The 19,668-nt window shown below is 34.7% G+C and overlaps 1 protein-coding gene across 5 annotated transcripts in view; it reads right to left on the bottom strand.

The window, feature by feature from the left end:
- ATG5 (autophagy related 5) overlaps positions 1-19,668 on the bottom strand; it is a 128,571-nt gene that overhangs the window by 101,659 nt on the left and 7,244 nt on the right. For 3 of the 5 annotated variants that reach the window (XM_080805157.1, XM_080805161.1, XM_080805158.1), the window contains exons 2-4: positions 17,852-18,017; positions 9,001-9,128; positions 439-517 (exon numbers count right to left, since the gene is read on the bottom strand). In XM_080805157.1, the coding sequence (XP_080661283.1) occupies positions 439-517; positions 9,001-9,128; positions 17,852-17,959 (315 nt within the window). In that variant the 5' untranslated portion in view covers positions 17,960-18,017. The remainder of the gene's footprint in view (positions 1-438; positions 518-9,000; positions 9,129-17,851; positions 18,018-19,668) is intronic. The other 2 variants (XM_080805160.1, XM_080805159.1) reach the window with 2 other exon arrangements.

Raw genomic sequence — 19,668 nt, 5'->3', positions numbered from 1 at the left:
ATTTATTTAAGATTTCATCTGTTTGTTTGACAGAGAGAGAGATCACAAGTAGGCATAGAGGCAGGCAGAGGGAGAGGGGGAAGCAGGCTCCCTGCTGAGCAGAGAGCCAGACGTGGGGCTCGATCCCAGGACCCTGAGATCATGACCTGAGCTGAAGGCAGAGGGTTAACCCACTGAGCCATCCAGGTGCCCCAATATTACAAATTTTAAATAGCATATTCAGCTCCAAAAATAGGCATTCATGCATTTAGTGTTTAAATGACTCTGCCAAGAGTTAGTAATAAATCAAAAGATATATGGATAAAAACTAGCGGCAGCTTAGCCATTAAAGTGTCATGGAAGAAGCAATAAACAACTTCACTTAAAAAAAATTCTATTCTAAATCTACCTACGAAATACTATAAGAGGAAGAAATGGGAAATGCTATTTAAACTATACCTTAAAATGTACTATGATGTTCCAAGGAAGAGCTGAACTTGATGCAAGTAGATCAAACAGCAAACCAATTGGATAATGCCTAAAAATGAAAGAGTACGTTTTAAGAATGAATATTTTAAAGTTATAACTACAACTCCAAAATAAATTTCAGCATATACTGTAACATCAAATATCAGGGGGCTTTAACCACAAATCATAGAATGATAACATATTACTGTTACTTGCCCAAGCTAATATGGTATAATTTCCAGGTATCAGTTTTCTTCTAAGCATTTCATTCACTGAAGCCCCAGTATACAGAATGGGATAGTGCTTAAGAATCTTTTATCAGTCATGACCACTTCTGTATCACAGTACTGCAGTATCTGATTACCATCCCAGTATTCACATTGGACAAACAGGTTTTTAAAGCTTATGTAAATATATTTTTTAATTTTTTAAGTATTAGAAAATTCTAAGAACTAAGAAAATCACCTTAAAAAGCATGCAATCATCTATTTTGTGGTTAATATTAATGCCATAGAAAGTGAGTCTTTTATTTATGCATACATATGTAAATACAGATTAGGCTTATCCTTCATAAAACACTATTACCTGCTTTTTCTGTATAACAACGTGTCGACATTTTCCAAAGTCACTGAATATTTTTCTGCAACCTCAGACTGAAGTTTTTTACAAAAATAAATTCAGGACTTCCTAAATCAGAGAATCTTTCCAAATATAAATATTACTTACAGTGAAGCAAACTATTTAGCAATAATTCAAACCTTGCAGATTTCAACAAAGAAATCTTATCTTTTAAATCATCCTTTTAAAGAAACTAAAGTGGCTACAATAATGAAACAGAATTAAACAATACTTCCAACCAGGCAAAAGAGGCAAAAAGAGGACTGCATGGTATCTTGTACAGTCCTGTTCTTCATATGTTAGTGAGTGATTCCTAGATTTAGAAGCTGCAAAATCTGGAAATACACCTAATTCCCTTCAAAATGAATGACCCAATACACTGCCTAACCAAGATTCAAATATTAATACTAGTCCTGTTTGCTTACATCTACATAAAACAATTGGTGAAAAGTTATCACTACAGATCATGTTATTTAGAAAGAATTTAGAATGAATGCCCTGCTAGTAAAATGAAACAGGGTAGTTTTAGTCATATACATGTTGTATCTTTTAATAATAACCCTTAAGCCTCTAAACTTGAAAGTTCACATCTACTATGAATCTTTTATAACCAAATATGAATACTGAAGGAAATTTTGGACTACCTAAATAATAGAATGTTTCCTTCAGAACCCAGAAAAAAAAACAAAAAACAAAAAACCCTAGTCTATCAAAATCTAAAACAAAAATAGTAATTTGAAAAACAAAAATACTCCATTAGAGAAAAGTTATAGATTCTATCCAATTCTGATACTTCTCTCTGAACTTCTTAAAATTGTAGAAGCTCTACATAATGCTTCGTATTTTTACAAAACAGACTTTTGCTAGTCCTCATTCTATTCCAGGAATTCTATTTCATCATTCTAGGAATGATTTCATCATTATTTATCAATTATTCCCAACTATGCTAAAAAAAAAAAAAAAGAAAGACTAGTAACAATTTGGAAGAATAATGGCATGCCTAGAAGGATGATATAACAATGCATTCTTCCATGTTCTCATTGTTTCACCTAGAATATTATAGCAGATTTCAAGGAAGTATAAAGTAAGAATGCAGACCCCATTTTTGGAGTCTGCTTTTATCTATCATTAATATAGCTAAAAATTCAAAATGTCTAATTTTCCATGCATAATGGGGAAGAGAGGAAAATCGACAAGGGAAGATGTTACACAATTATTACATAGATCAGGTTTTTACACAGATAACAGTACTTTGGACTTTAATGACAGTAGTAAAATTGATCGCTTAAGTGAAATCTCAGACTATGAGTCATTAGATAATAGTCTAGGTGAATTTTACACAATTCAAAAACTAATGAATAAACAAAATATTTCTAAAGACATGGTATTCTTAATCCACTTAGTCATTCAACGGCAAGAATTTCTTCATACGATATTTTATGACAAGAACCTGAGTCATTTTGTTAAAAAGATGTGTGACAGTATTTTTTCATCTTTTATGCCATTTGTGCACTGCAATTTATCGGATAGTGAGCAAGAGCTAAAGGCAGATTTGTACTGAAGATGACTAGAAGGAATTATATGATGTAGAAATGAACAAGTATTGAACTGATCATTCTTATTGGCATTTACTAATGTAAACAAGTATTTTACAACAAAATCATGATTTGTCAAAGGTTTAAAAATTTCTTTAAGCACTGCTGTTAAAAAAGCCAGAAGTCACAATAACCCAAAACCTCTTAGAGGTCTATTTCAATTTATGACAACTAATGAGTAGTTAGCTGCATTCAGAAGACATTGCCCATTTCTGGTATCTATATCTTCAAAACTAGGTAACTATGAAGCGTAAATGTGAATTTGCTCTATCTAAATGCTTTTTAAAATTTCTAATAAAGTTATCATACACTATTGCTTTATTTTTCTCTAAATTATTTATAAAATAACTTACATATATATATATTTTCAAACTTTACTGGTCTCAGATGGTAAATGATGACTCTTTTTCCCAATATACTGAAGATTAGGATGAAATTTAAATATTATGGTTTCTAATACTTACATTTAACTATAAAGGTATGTAAAGTAACAACATAAAAGCATTCTAAATATCTAGTAATTATCCTGTAATAATCTTTAAAAATAAAACTGCAGTAGAAAGAGCTATTTATTTCCTTCTATTATCAAAGTCTACATGTTCAGGTTATATGTGGCTCAACGCAGATGTTTATGTCAGAATGATTTTGATGCAAGGATACTAACTCCAAAAAAATATACTATCTGAATTAACTGGTTCCAAGACTGCTTATTTCTGATGAGTCTATTAATATGCAAGAAAATCTGTAACAGAAAACAGAACTGGCAAGAATTAAAGGTACTGAATTTCTCTTACACTATAATCTAATTTACATCAAGGGTTTCAAAAGTACTAATTTGTACAATTCCTCTAAACAGATATTCTACATAGTTTTGTCAGGAGGCTCCTAACCCACAACATAGAAACCACATAAGCCATAACTGTTAGTAAATCATAATGTAACCATTTATCTCGTATGCTGCTACTCCTGCCAATCTAACCTAAATTTAATAGAAAAGGAAGTGGTAAGGATATGAACCTGGAATATATCCCAGAAGAGGGCCCAACTAGTAAGGGTTCACTCTACTGCCCTATAAAAATTCACCATGCCAGAACAGTTAGTGTCAGGTCTATTTTCACACTTTATTCATTTTCTTTCTCTTCCTTAAATTGCTCTAGTCTTTTCTAAAATAAATTCTCAAAATGAGTAATATTTTCATTTTTCTTTGCATAGGTGTTTCTTCTCTACCCTTTCATTACTGCTAAAATACATACACACATACTGGTCACATGTATTGTTAATAACAGCTATGTTCCTAAGTCAGCAGAGGGTGCTCTCAGTAGTCTAAACATCTGCAGTCAGATAGCAAAGCGGTATTCTAACAACAGCATTGAAAGCAAGCTTCCCCAAAACTAGAGAGAACAGAATGATTGTCCTACTCCATTTCATCGAAATAAATGCATCCTATTTGTAAGTCTCCTAGTGATTTACTGGAAACAGGATTATATTTCATTGAATAAAAAAGGGTACAAACTGGGGCACCTGGGTGGCTCAGCTGGTTAAGCATCCAACTTTTTTTTTTTCTTTTTTAAAGATTTTATTTATTTATTTGACAGAGGGAGATAGAGATCACAAGTAGGCAGAAAGGCAGGCAGAGGGAGAGGGAGAAGAAGGCGGCTCTCCGCTGAGCAGAGAGCCCCATGAGGGGCTTGATCCCAGGACTCAGGGAAGGAAGCCGTTTTACCAAATGAGCCACCCAGGCGCCCCTAAGCATCCAACTCTTGATCTCAGCTCAGGTTTTGATCTCAGGGTCGTAAGTTCAAGCCCCATTGTTAAAAAAAGAAAAGAAAAGAAAAGAAAAAGGGTACAACCCAAATGTACACCAAAGTAATCTAATGTTTACAATCAATTTTGCCTTGCTTTACCTATGGAACAAACACAAACATCTGTAAATTAGCACTGTGTTTCACAGCTTTCTAAACCTATTCTTGTGCATGAAAAAGTACAAAAACAGCCAAGGGATACTACCTGTCTCAAATGCTAAGTAAATCACATTTCAAAATTCAAGTTTACAGAATTTATGAAATTTTAGAAATTCAATCTTAGGAAAAAGACAATCAATAAGAGAGAAGAGCCTGTACAGTATTTATAATTAAGAGGTTATTTTGTTAAAATTTACTTTTGAAACCAGATACAGTATTAAATTCTGGGTCATTCTGCTATGTCTATGTTTAAGATCATCAATGCTTGCTGGTTTTTATTTTTTTTTTTTAATTCAAAAGGTAGTTTTTTTTGGTTTTTTTTTAAAAGATTTTATTTATTTATTTATTTGACAGATAGAGATCACAAGCAGGCAGAGAGGCAGGCAGAGAGAGAGGAGGAAGCAGGCTCCCCGCTCAGCAGAGAGCCCGATAAGGGGCTTGATCCCAGGACCCCGGGACCATGACCCGAGCCGAAGGCAAAGGCTTTAACCCACTGAGCCACCCAGGCACCCCCAAAAGGTAGTTTCAACTTCTTACTTTCCAACCATTCCTGAAAACAAGCCAGTTTACACAAAATAATAGTATTCTATTAGAGACACTTGCTTTTATAATTGACAAAAAGAAAAGCTTTCTGTAAAATTTATTCCGAAGGCCTAAGAGCTAACCAATATTAGGGCATACATACAAAGTGTTCTTTAGAAGAACTAGGAACTGTTTTCTTAAAATAATTCTAATATAAAAGTAAAAAATACAAACTTTGACCACTTGATTTACAGTAAAAAGGAACCTTCACCTTTTAAAATGCAATGTTAGAGCACCCTCTGCTGACTAATCAACTCAAATCACTCCTACCAAAAATAAAAAAAAAAAGAAAGAAAGAAATCTTTGCATTTGAGTTAGATCAGCACTTTCTATTTACCATGTAATTTTTAAAACTTAAGGAAACAAAGGACTGTAGGGGATAAAATGGTAATCAAATAAAGCTCCCTGAGATTCTCTACAAATCAACAATATACTAAGTATTCATTATGTGTTTGCCACTGTTCTTAAATTTTCTATTCTAATATGGACAAATAATCTAAGCAATTTAGAGCGACCATACAGAACCAAAGAAAATGACAACTAACAGAATATCAGCAAGTATGGTGGGAAGACCGAACTCAGACTTTCAAAATCTGGTCCTATTCACTCATTTGAACAAGTTATTTTATTTATTTCAGCCTCATTTTCATTCACCCACTGAACAAACATTTACTTCGCACCTCTTATGTGGTACTGCTTAAGGTACAAAAGTCCATGCCCAAGTATCTCATGCAGATATTTAAACAACTGTAATAATAAACAACAAATAGCAGGAATTATAGAGTAAGAAGTAATTACCAGTTTATGCTCTTTCTACTTTCTTTTATGAATTATCTAAGCTGGTGTTTGATTTCCTTTCTCACTGGAATGTATTTAAAACTCCAAAGAATCAAATATAAGAAAGATGTTATTACCCTACTCAAATAAATGTTCCTCTACTCTTAAGACACTTGCATGGTCTCAAAAGTCTCAAGCCCTATAAAACTTCAGTGGTAGCTGCTTCCCTATAATTATTATCCTATCATACGAAGCCCACTGCTTAAATGCCAGGTAGATATTGATAGTCTATGACTCCCTGAACACAGGAAGATGACTCCTTTAACTAGGAGGAAACTGCTCTAGTTGGGAGCAAAAAGAGAAAATATGAAGACTTAGCCCAGAGGTCCTGGATTATATTCATGCCTCTGGAAGTATTCCTTCCTCAAATATATGGAGTAGCTAACAATATGGTAGTTAGTCGCCCCTTATGCAAGGGGGATATGTTCCAAGACCGCCCCAAGGATGCCTGAAACCACAGACAGTACCAAACTCTACATATGCTACGTTTTCTCCTATACATACAGACCCATGATAAAGTTTCATTTATAAATTAGGCACAGTAAGAGATTAACAACAATAACGTAGAATAGAACAATTATAACAAAAAGTTATAATAAAAGTTATGAGTGTGGACGCTCTCTCTCAAAATATCTTACTATACTGTACTCACCCTTCTTGTGATAATGTGAGATGGTAAGTGCCTACATGATGAGATGAAGGGAAGTGAACAACATAAGCATGATGACCCAGTGGTAAGCTACTACTGCCAACCTTCTGACAATATGTCAGAGAAGGATCATCTGCTTCCAGACCGTGGTTGACTGAGGGTAAATGAAACTACAAAAAGCAAAACCACATATAAAGAGGGACTACTGTACTAAAGGAAAGTTTTATCAAAAGCCATCGAATACAACGAGCTTACAGCAAGACATAACTACGAAAGTGACATCATGCATAAAAAGTTAACACCCCAAAACCTACAGCAAAGATATGTGAATATAATTACTTTCACATAAACTCTCTAAAAGGAAAAATAATTTTAGTTTTTTTTACTCCTTAATAAAAGATTCTCAGAAGACATAAATACTAACAAAGAACATGACATATTTAAGCCAAATTATTACCCTGTGGTAACAGAAATGGGTCCAAACATTATTTGTTGATGTAGAATACAAACTTACAGAATACAAATCTTATCAAATACAAAAAAACCCCACCATACAGGATGGATTAAAACAGCAGCTGAAGGATGGCGACTGAGCAATCATTTACTTAGGAGAGTCTGAGGTTTCCCATCTTTTCCAGAGTTTCTCAATTGGGGGTGGTTTTGTACCCCGTCATCTCAGGACACCAGGCAGCACTTTCTATAACCATGACTAGAGGGAATGCTACTAACTCTAGTAGGCAGACACCAAGGCTGCTACTAAAAATCCTACAATGTACAGGGTAGCCTTCCCACAGCAAAGAATTACCTAGGTCAAAATGTCAATAGAGCCCTTGTTAAGAAGCCCTACTTTACACTAAAAAAACTGAAAAACCTAGTGTCAGTCACATGAATTCTTAACAATAAAGTGTATGTAACTAATACACATAGAGCAACACAATTTCATTATTCAACTATATAATACAGATCGAACTGTCGAGAATACAGATAGATTCTACTGCTACTCACCCACAATCTTTCCCCCTCCTTCCTTTCCCTCTACTCTGCTGATCCTCACACCTCTTATACTTCTTTTAAGCCACCTTCCCATTCCAAAACCTCCAATTCTTCTGAGATAAAAAGAAACAGAAAACACTGACTTATCTATGCTGCCTGAAGTCTAGAACTATTCAAGCGTCATAATGAATCTAATAAATGATCATGAAACTTGTCAAGTGTTATTTAAAAATGAATGCTATAAAGAACTTCGCCATCCTTTCCCAGAAATGCCTCAAAAGGTTAGAAATGTGACCTATAACTCAATACAAAATCTCCTTGCTTCCAAAATCAATAAAAAATATCACTTTGTATGTTTCTAAACCATTATGAAAAATCTACTCATTTGTGGGAATTCAACATGAGGTGAGTTCCAAGACTTCACCCCTCACTTCTAAGTAATGCTTACATTCAGGTCAGCTGCACTTGTTAAACATCTCCCAGCTTCCTTTTTTATGAGCCTCTTTTAAAACTCTTCATATTAATACTCCAGGTTTAGAATGCAAGCCCACTTTAAACCTTCTTATGGTGTTCATATTTAAGTCTTGACTTTTTCATTCAACTACATTCATATAGCAGCATTTCAATACCTACATCCCAGCATACCTTGAACCATTTTTTATATTCTTCTCTGTAATTTCTCCAGTTTCATTAAATATTTTTGGAAGCCCAATTTATAAAACTCCCAGTAACAGAGAAGTACAAAAATACATCATCCATACATGGATAAACCTAGATTTAGGATTTATTTTCAATATGTTTCTTAAGAATGATAGAATACCAAAATTATTTTTCACATAAAAAGGAAATCAATGTATTTTAAATACTAAGCCAAGGCTAGATAAAATGTGCATATGGCACTAAATGCGGTAATCAGTTTGAAAGATGCCACTTTAGGTAATCATGGGTATATAAAGATCTGTCATAAAAATTCTGGAGAGAGAAGCAAAACTGTATAGTGTCACAGACTGACTTATTAATTAGGGAGTCTTAAATATGTCTGGGAAAAAAACCATAATCAAATACACTATTATTATGCCACTGAAAAAAATCTGTCGTTGAAAATATATACAAATCTGTCCGGTCTCCCATGCATCCAAAAGAAGGAAGAAATATTTTCAATAAAATATTTGAACAATAGTTTAAAATTCACTGTATTATATGAGCTAGACTACTGATTTATTTCTTTATATAACTTTTTAAAAATTGCTTCAGGGCACTATACCTTCATAAAGCTAGCATATACTCAATGCTTAATAATGCAGAAAAATTCACTCACCATTTCAGTGGTGTGCCTTCATATTCAAACCATATCTCACTAATGTCTTCTTGTCTCATAACCTTCTGAAAGTGCTTTTTCACTTTGTCAGTTACCAACGTCAAATAACTTACTCTTGGCAAAAGCAACTGAAATGAAAATTTGTAAAACCGTATTTATTTACTATTTTTTCAAAAAAATATATACTAAATAGGTCTTTGAATTTTAAGGAAAAACAGCCATGTTCTTTGCATTATTTTGAATATTCCACACAAAGTCAACTGCTTTTTAAAGCAAATCAAAGGCTAAAGGTTAAGACGTTTTAAATTTCTTTTGAGGTCATTACTTTAAGTAGAGCTTATAGCATAAGTACCCAGAATAAACAACACAAATCTACGTACAATCTTTCTGTAATACTTTTCTCCACATAAAAATACAAATGTAATCAGATGTCATGCTCTTTAGGATACCTATTATGTCTACTAAATTTAACTTAAAAATTGGTATGATTCACCTGAATTAATTAAACTATTATGAGAAAATAATCAACTCAGTCCTAAGGCACTTCCTGACTTATCAATCGGGACTTCTCAATTGGTCCATCATATTTTGATAATCTACCATGTATTAGCTTAACCGCGGTGAAGAACACCTCTTCTATATGAGGCTAAAATAAAGGTAAAAAAAATTCATAAAAAGTACTTACAAAAATACTTCAACGCAGCAACAGAAAAGACTTTAAAGACCAAACAGAAAGTTTCATTTGATGAATAGGGGCCCACTACGATACAATGAATAAAAGAATGGCACAATGAGAAACAGTATTTGAGGAATATTCTAGCCATGGTAGATATAAAGAAGATAAGATTATAAACTGGAAATCTGTTAAGGAAATATTACATGAAGGGATGGGCATGAAGGAATGGAAAAATGAGAAAGGTCTGGAAATCAGTCAGAACAGATTTTGGTTATCAATGATCAAGAAATTGAAGGAAAGAAGTAAGTTTAAGATGACTGACTGTTGAGCCACACATTTAAAGGGCAATAAGGCACAAGTTTAAGGTATAATGCTGGTAGACTGGTCATCTGCCACTGTCCAGCTCCTTCCTCAATCCTGTCTTTATGGAGCCTGGGCCTACTTGGACTTTGGAGAGAAAAGTCTGAGAAGGAATGCTGGGCTAGCCTCAACTGGCATAGTTATGAACGCCACCATTATTTTTCCCCCACCAAAGATATACAGAAAGAAAACATAAGAGAGCATTTAAGAAAACTGGTTAGAATTTTATAAAGCACACATGGGTGGACAAAAGGAGGAAAGTGGCAAAAATTCATGTTTTCCCAGGAGATACTCTAGTCATTTCTTGCTTTGCTAAGCTTCTGTCTTTTGCTGGTAAAACTGTTTTATTACTTTCTTTCAGCTGTATTTGAGAGGCTAATTCTGCATCATTTTTCATGCTGTTTATTCAGTTATTATGTCTTTTGGTCAGTAAATCAAGTAGAATTATGGGGCTGGGGAATACATACAAAGAGAAATATTCTGGGTAAAGGAACCAATATTTAAACACTGAAGATCAAGATTAACAGGTTCCAACTAGGCAAGAGAACATGACAGTGGTCCTGGGGACAACAGGGTACAGGGGGTGGGAGGTAGCTGGCATGCTCCAGTATGGAAGAGAAGGTACTTGCTAATACTAGAAACAAGCTTTTGGATAGCAAAGACGATTCAACAAAACTTAAGTTCCTCCTTTATGAAGAAACAACTAGAATGTGGATTAGGAAAGAAGAGAGAAAGGAAACTAATACAGTGTACAAGAAAAAGCACTAGTTGTTTCACAGGCAATGTTATCACCTCTAGTTTACATGGCAGTTTAAAAAACTTGTCAAAATCATATTCTTTTAAATAAATGGCAAACGATTCATTAAAATTGGAAATGACAAAATCAAATATAGATGTAACATGGACGTTTCCTAAGAAAGTAAAACAGCATGATAAATCAGCCATTTTTTTAAAATAAATAAGTACACAGTTGACCCCTGAACAATGTGGTAATTAGGGGCACCAAACCACCACACAGTTCAAAATCTTCATGTGTAACTGCTGACTCTCCAAAAACTTAACTACTAATGGTCTACTGTTGACTAGAAGCCTTACCAATAACAAAGTCAATTAACAGGTATTTTGTATGTATTTTACACTGTAGTCTTATAATAAAGGTAAGAAAATGTTAAGAAATCATAAGGAAAAGAAAATACATTTAAAGTACTGAACTGTAAAAAAAAAAATCAGTGTATAAGTGGACCCACGTAGTTCAAGCCTATGTTAAGAATCAACTATAATCTGTAAGTTCTATCAAACTGTAAGTTCTATACTAGTAAATCCAGAACTTTTAACTTCAAATGGCTCTTGGGCATTAAATAGTAAATGTATCCTACAGAGAATATTAACCTACAAAAAAAGAGGAAAGACACATCAGGACTGATGAGCATGGATAGCAGCTCCTGATTCTGGGGTGCTGTACTACATGCATAGGGTTTAAAGTTGCTGTAAAGTCCACAAATGATCTTCATGAAATGAAAACTTCTTCACAATAAGGAATGAGGAACCCTAAAATGTAAGCTCCATTAAGACAGGGATTTTTGTTGGTTTCGTTCACTGCTACATTCCAAATGCTCAAAAGTGTCTGCTTTATAGTAGGCACACAATAAATATTTGCTGAATGAATCACAGATCCCAAAGATTAAGTGACATAAAGCCAAAAATGATAACTAATAAAGAATTTTCATTCTTAAGACAGAATCTACACTGAAATGTACTTGGAATCTTCTATTCTAAATTAGCCTGTTGGAGTAAATTGTAACTAACATAAATACCTGTAGTAGCATTAAGAAATAACACAATTTAAGATTTAAGAATGACTGTATTAGATATAACTTATCTACTTAATAAGTAAAAATGAAAAAAAAAAAAACAGTAAAATGACATCATCCTACCGTCTATATCCAGATAGTACCACTCACTGATTTTCTTATGTGTATCTCATTGCTTTACTTTCTTATAATTATGATAAAATTAATTATGGTAAAATATATCTAGCATAAAATCTGCCATTTTTAAGGGTATAGTTCATTGACATTAAATACATTCACACTGTTGTACAACCATCACCACTATCCATCTTCAGAATTTTTCATCATCCCAAACTTAAATTCTGTACCAACTAATCAGTAAAACTCCCTCAACTCTTCTTCCCAGGCCCTTCGGACTATTCTAGATACCTCATATAAGTGGAATAATGAACTATTTGTCCTTTTGTGTCTGGCCTATTTCACTTCCATTAATGTCTTTGAGGTTAAGTTCTTTTAATATGAAAAGGATTATCCCCCTTTGGGAAAACTGCCAGCTACTTGCAATCTATTGTTCTCTCATTCTTGATTTAGCACAATCAAGAACTCGGTGAATACTAACACACAAGATCTTTTTTTTTTTCTATACAGCTTGTAAGGAATACATGTTTCATATAGCTGTATACATCACTTTGGTTCTGAAACAGGTAGCTGTAATATTACTTTTTTATACCAAATCCTAATTTTTCCAGTAATTTTAAATTCTAAAATTAGGGACTTCTAAACCTAGAATGAATATAGAATTAAAATATACCAGAATTCTGTTCCATGTGTGAGGCATCACACCAGGCAATGAAGATAGAGCACTGAATGAGACAAGAGTTCTTGCTCTCACAGAGCTAACAGGCTAGAAAGGTAGTCAGTAAAAACAAAATTACAAATGTGATGAGTACAAGGAGAAAGTAAAGAATGTTATAAGAGCAAGTAGCAATGGAATTTAACTTCATGTAGGGCCTTAGGGAAAGCCTGGACAGGATGTCTACGTTAAGGCAACAGCCAGGAGGTAGAGAGGATTCAAACATGGGTGTTGTGGATGTCTGGTTCTGAGCTGGGTGGGAGATCCTGCTGCTCATTGTAGACAGAGGAAACTGCAAGAAGGCATGGAATGAGTATAGAAAGACAAAGACTGGCACAATGAGGAACCACAAGTTGAAAACGACAGTAATATAGAGGGTTGAGGCAGAATAGTACTAAAGAAGCAAGGGACCAGATCATGGAGAAAGTTGTAAACTACACGAAGGAGCCTAAAGATGATGAAAGGTTACTAAAGGTTTTAAGCAGGCAGATGACAGGATCAGATATGTGTTTTGAAAAGATGACTCTAACCGCAAACTGAAAATGGAAAGAGAGCAAGAATGAAACTAGGGAGATTACTTAATACTATGAAATCCCATCGGTTTTTATATGATGGTCTAAACTAGGCTGTAGCAATGGGTATGGAAGAAACCGGGTAAGTTTCAAAGATATTTGACATGTAAAATCAGATGGACTAAGTTACTGAATGCCTGGGATACAGGAGAAGAAAGCAACAAGGATGAGTCCTTTCTTAATTACTGTTAAGAGTTATTAATTAACTGGGTCTACTTGCAAAAAGAGGAAGGGATTATAGCAGATGACCAGTCTGTCTGGAAGTAATGATCATGTGTCCAGTTTCAAAACACTCAGTTTGATATCCAGCAGACACACACATGGGTCTGGAGTTCAGGAGAAAAATCTTGGGTGTTGTCAAAATAAATACAAGGAGTTTTAGCTCAATAAAGAGATAAAAATGGATGATAACTCCAGAGGGGATAAAATGAAGAGGGGTGAAAAAAGGCAAGGCCCCAAGGAATGCCAACATTGAGAAACAAGCAAAAGGAAAGAGATCTGGCAAAGGAGACCAAAAAAACCCCCACAAACGTAGAAGCAAAACCAGAATTATGAAACATTGCAGCGCAAGAGAGAACAGTGCCACAAAATGGAGAAAACAGCCAACAACATTAAAACACCACTGAGAGATCAAGCAAATGAAAAGTCAAAAACAGACTCAAAGTTTGGCAAAAAAGATGTCATTAGTGACTTCAGCAAAGACAGTTCTGTTGGAGTAGTATGAAACTGTGATTCCAGTAAAGTAAGTGGGAGGTGGGAAGGAGACAATGAGTACAGACCACCTTTTTAATAAGTCTGGCCATGAAGAGAAAGCAAGAGACTGAAAGAGAGATGGGGTCAACAGAGGATTGTTTTAGGGTAGGAGGGATGTAAGATTATATAAATGCTGCAAAAAAGGAGCTGGTAGACAGAAGATGAAAGGAAAGAAGGCAGGGGTGGAGGTAGGAGAATATGAGAAACCACCATCTTCCTGAGGAAGACTGTAGATGGGATCCAGGGCAGAGAGAAGGCTAGGGCTTGCCTTGGAGGAAGGACACCTCTTCCATTATGAAAGAAGTAGTCAATATGTGTGAGTGCAGATGTGTTTAGAAGACTTGGTGCCAGAAGGTTAAGGAAGCAGGAAGCAGGAAGTGAGGTTACCTGTTAAGAGTGAAAAATAAGGTCAGGGCTCAGAGAAATAGTTTTGGAGAAGAAGAACAGAGACAGCTGACTAAGGAAACATAAAAGGACCACTGTGTAATGTTTAGGGTCCACTCAGATTTATGATCATGTGAATGAATGAGTGATTTCCTCTTGTAACAAGTCAAAAATATGAATGCATATTAGTATGTATGTTTTTACATTAGATAATCTAAATGAAAGTCAACAGTTTAAATAAATATAAGAAAAATAACAGAAACTGAAAGACTGCCTAGTTTCTAATACTTTTTCTTCCTAATATTCCCCGCAAAATAAGATATAATGCTCTGACATAGATATGGGATATAGGCTGAAAGGAGATTATGTAGAGGCAACAAATCAAAATGCAGAAATAGGAATATATTTAAATTAATATTCTCTTCCATAGGAAACAGACTCTTTGAATAATAATTTAATTTAGGGGCACCTGGGTGGCTCAGTGGATTAAGCCTCTGCCTTCGGCTCAGGTCATGATCTCAGGGTCCTGGGATCGAGCCCCACATCGGGCTCTCTGCTCGGCGGGGAGCCTGCTTCCCTCTCTCTCTCTGCCTGCCTCTCTGCCTACTTGTGATCTATCTATCTCTGTCAAATAAGTAAATTTATAAAAAAAATAATAATAATAATAATAATTTAATTTATAAATTTAGTATGAGTAAATATTTCTAAACCTAGTTTCTAAGAAATAAGGAATAAGCACTGTAAAAAGTAAACTACAGAAGCGCCTGGCTGGCTCAATCAGAGCCAGGGTCTTGATCTCAACATCATGAATTCAAGCTCCACATTGGGTCTAGAGATCATTTAAAAATACAATCTTTTAGAAAAAGAAAAAAAAAAGCAAACTACATTTTCATTCACCTATCCTTTCTACACAACCACCTGAACATGAGTGGACTTTTCAGGCCATGGTGATAATCCTATTAATCACCTCACCTGAGCTTTGAGAATGTCCAGGAAAGAGCTTTACTGCCTCCTAAGCTATGATATTTTTACCTCATTTCATCTGGAATCTTTACAATATTATCATTATTATAAAGTAACACAATTAAAAATACATTTAAGCATAATTTACAACTAAGACACATGTAAACCAAAACCAGACTGGCACTATCATTCTCATTTATAATTCTAAGACTAACCACTGCTGAGGTTTTTGTGTATTTTCTTCCTACATGTAGTAACTTTTATTTAATTATGTATGTAAGTATATAAAGAGCAAAATATAGGTGATGCCACATGGTTTTAAACTGTAGCTTTTTGTTCAGTATTTTTTATATGCCTGTCACCTGATATTTTTCAAAAACATAGTCATAATTACTATATGAAGTTCCTTTGAGTGAAAAATTAGGGGAAACTATTTCAAAAAAATTATCAGTTAAACAAAAGAGCTTTCTTCCTCCTATAGATATCCCCAAATACTTGTTGCCATTTTCTTTTTTTTTTTTTTTTAGAGATTTTATTTATTTGTCAGAGAGAGAGAGAGAGAGAGAGAGAGAGAGAGCACACAAGCAGGCAGAGAGGCAGGCACAGGCGGAGAGAGAAGCAGGCTCCCTGCTGAGCAAGGAACCCGACACGGGACTCTATCCCAGGACTCTGGGATCATGACCCAAGCTGAAGGCAGCTGCTTAACCCACTGAGCCACCCAGGAGTCCCTTTGTTGCCATTTTCAATTCAATTACAAACAGCTAGAAAACAACACTCCACTCTCACAACAAACTTTTTATATTTTACAAATTTCATACACAAAGAAGGAAAAATATTATATTCTTTACTTGGATATTTTTAAACTACAAGAAGCTGTCAAACATCATATTTTGACTTAAAAGTAAACAGACTTAAATTATATATCTCTCATATTTGCCACTTTGACCGACTAGACACATACATTCCTTTGTTTAGTTACAATTAGAAAGGCACCAGAGGTTAAAGTTTTAATTAAAATAACAGAAACTAGTTTGGAAACAAAACATAAGTGATATCCTAACACATATTACAGAAAGAGAAGGGAAAAAAAATATACCTAGCAAGTGAAATTCTTCTAAAAATAAACTGTGACATTTTGTTTTTAACTACGGAAATTCTTCTAAAGGCAGAAAACTGTTGAGATTTCCAAAGTTAAAATGACTCAAAAGTACATATTCAGGGGCGCCTGGGTGGCTCAGTGGGTTAAAGCCTCTGCCTTCAGCTCAGGTCATGATCCCAGGGTCCTGGGATTGAGCCCCGCACTGGGCTCTCTGCTCAGCAGGGAGCCTGCTTCCTCCTCACTCTCTCTGCCTGCCTCTCTGCCTACTTGTGATCTCTGTCTGTCAAATAAATAAATAAAATCTTTAAAAAAAAAAGTATATATTCAGTTATGATAACCTGAATACTAGTAACAAAAGACTGCCCAAGTTTTCTGAAATTATTTTCAGTAAGAAAACCCAAAGAGACGATTTAAAACAAAATCCCAATGTGAATATATGAGACTTTCATGCACTGAGTGCCTACCACTTGCATGACCTATGCCAGATGCAGAGGATACACAGAGAAAAAAGAAACCGTTCCTATACCCAAAAAGTGAGTGTATGGGGCTCCTTAAGTAGCTTCCTCCATCAGTCTGACTTCCCATGGCTGGAGCAGGCTGAGGAGCAGTGCTACCCCTCAAACAGAAAAGGGAGAAAGCAAACGGCAAGCTTTATTAAACCAAAACAAGAAAGTCCAACACCACATATAAAGTTTCACTTTTCCAGATATTCCTAAGTAAATAGTATTATGTGTACCTGAGACAAAATTAAAGTAATGACAACTGAGAATGTCTTTGTCTATTAGGGCCTATTCAGTAAAAAGGCAAAATACTATTATTTCTGTTGACAGATGCTCAAGTTTGGATTATATGTGCACTTAGAAAAGGAAAACAAGCAGGTTATAATCAGAAGATATTTGATATTGTTTTCTAGAACAGATGACACTAATTCAAACCTACAAGTCTACATACAGTAATTTGTTATTATGTATTTTATATAATACATTTTAGCTTATCAACATATGAAAACCCACACATTCATATGTTCATTGAGCTATAAAAAAGAATTTGGTAAATAGTTGCTAAGAACCACTTAAATCCAGAAGAATCAAATCTGAGCCTATTACTTTCAAAATTGCTCCTATAACAATATAACTTATAATTGTATATATTCATGAGAAAAGAATGTCAAGGAGGTCCCATAATTAACATATCAACAGCAGTTTTTCCCCTCTGGGTGGTAGGATTAGAGGTAATTTTTATTTCCTTCCTTTTCTTGATCTGTGTTTTCTAATTTTTTTCCATAATCAGCAAGTATTAATTGTATATAAAATGTTGGGTAACAGCCTCCAGGTTCTTAAAGCTTCATTTACAAAAACAGACAAAGGTAGATATCCCATTTTCCATCATCAGCATACTTACATAATATGGTTCTGCCTCCCGTTCAGTTATCTCATCTTGATACAGGGTGAAGCAAGTTGGAATTCGTCCAAACCAGACATCTCGAAGCACATCTTTGTCATCTGTCATTCTTCCAGTGGTTAAAGCAGTGCATATAGGCTAAATTCTTTTTTCGCCCAAAGCCAAACTGAAAATAAAACAAAGAGCATTAGTTAGATCCTTGCAAGGATAAATGAACATGTTCTAGAACAAAGATTATAGGAAAAAATGGATGCCATTAGCGATCATTCATCTCAAAAAATTGTGTGATCAACATTCTTTAGAACGAACGCAAAATCAGCACAATAAATTCTAAATGCAGAGCTATTATTTATTTAAAAGGATCATAGAAGTAAGCAATTCAAAATAACGTGTGCTAACTTATGCACCTAATGAACCACAGCCAAAGTGAAGCTATACTTGTATCATTCTCTCAAGCCCCAGGAGAGTCTATTGCTCATCTAAAGTGAAGTTTGCCTATATCCTTATGGTCCCTTATAGCCCAATTCCAAACTATTATCCCCACAATTATCCCTGCCCCACCTAATATATTCAGCCTCTCCTACTCCATCTAGATAGTTTGCTTTTGCTGGGGAAAAAAAAAATGCACGTGCGTGCACACACATATATCCTGGAAAAAAACTTTGTATAGACCTATTTTCTTTCTAAATTTCATCGTGTCCACGGTTTGGTTCCACCAATATTTCCAATCTTATTTATTATACTTCTTTTTGTAAACCTTCTAGCAGAACTATCAATTTAAATACCTTGCTCTCTGTCTTACCATTCTCCCTGACTAATACGTTCATCACTCACCTTCAAATCCTACCCACTCTGCAAACCCAGCTCCCAATCCTCTACCACCATGAGTAGTAGTAAATGTTTCTACACTAACTTAAGTATTCTCTATCCCACATATATAGCACTAAATCTGCAAACTGAAATATTATGGGTATGATAGAAGAATATGGCTTTTGGCCTTTGTAATATCCAAGTGTCTTCCAGCACTAATATTTCACAACTAGGTAACAATGTAATATACTGTATGAGTAAATGCAGAAATAAACACTGTCAGTACCTGGATACTGAGATTCCATATCCTTCTACATATATATGTACAAAGATATAGATATATATCTTCTAGATATAGACACATAGATATATAAGATATATATCTTACATAAAATATATATAGATGTTTAAGATACAGATACACACACACACACACACACCTCTCTCCCATCTTTCAATGGCTAGCATATCCTATGGCAATATTTTAAATAACTATATCAGTTTAGCCAAATACCAATTACTAACACTGAATTATTCAAAGAGCTTTTCTCTCTTTTCTCATCCACTGACCAATGCCAAGCACATCAAGATTACCATTTGTTAATTAGTCAAAGATACAAAAACTCAAGAGTTCTGAATTTTTTTTTAAAGATTATTTATTTATTTATTTATTTGACAGACAGAGATCACAAGTAGGCAGAGAGGCAGGCAGAGAGAGAGGAGAAAGCAGGCTCTCCACGTAGCAGAGAGCCCAATGCTGGGCTTGATTCCAGGACCCTAGGATCATGACCTAAGCCGAAGAAGGCAGAGGCTTTAACCCACTGAGCCACCCAGGCGCCCCAAGAGTTCTGAATTTTGTATCACTATAATTAAGTGCACCTTGGAAGTCAACTGGATACAACATTATCTACAGGTAAATAAACTGAAAGAGGTGAAAAAAATCTGTCCAACACTACAAGAGCATTTAGTTAACAGTTAACCAGGATAAACATTACAAGACCACTAAA

The sequence above is a fragment of the Martes martes genome (assembly GCF_963455335.1).
Source record: "Martes martes genome assembly, chromosome: 6".
NCBI lineage: Eukaryota > Metazoa > Chordata > Mammalia > Carnivora > Mustelidae > Martes > Martes martes.
The sequence above is the reverse complement of the archived record's forward strand: the minus strand, read 5'-3'. Positions and strand labels throughout refer to the sequence as shown.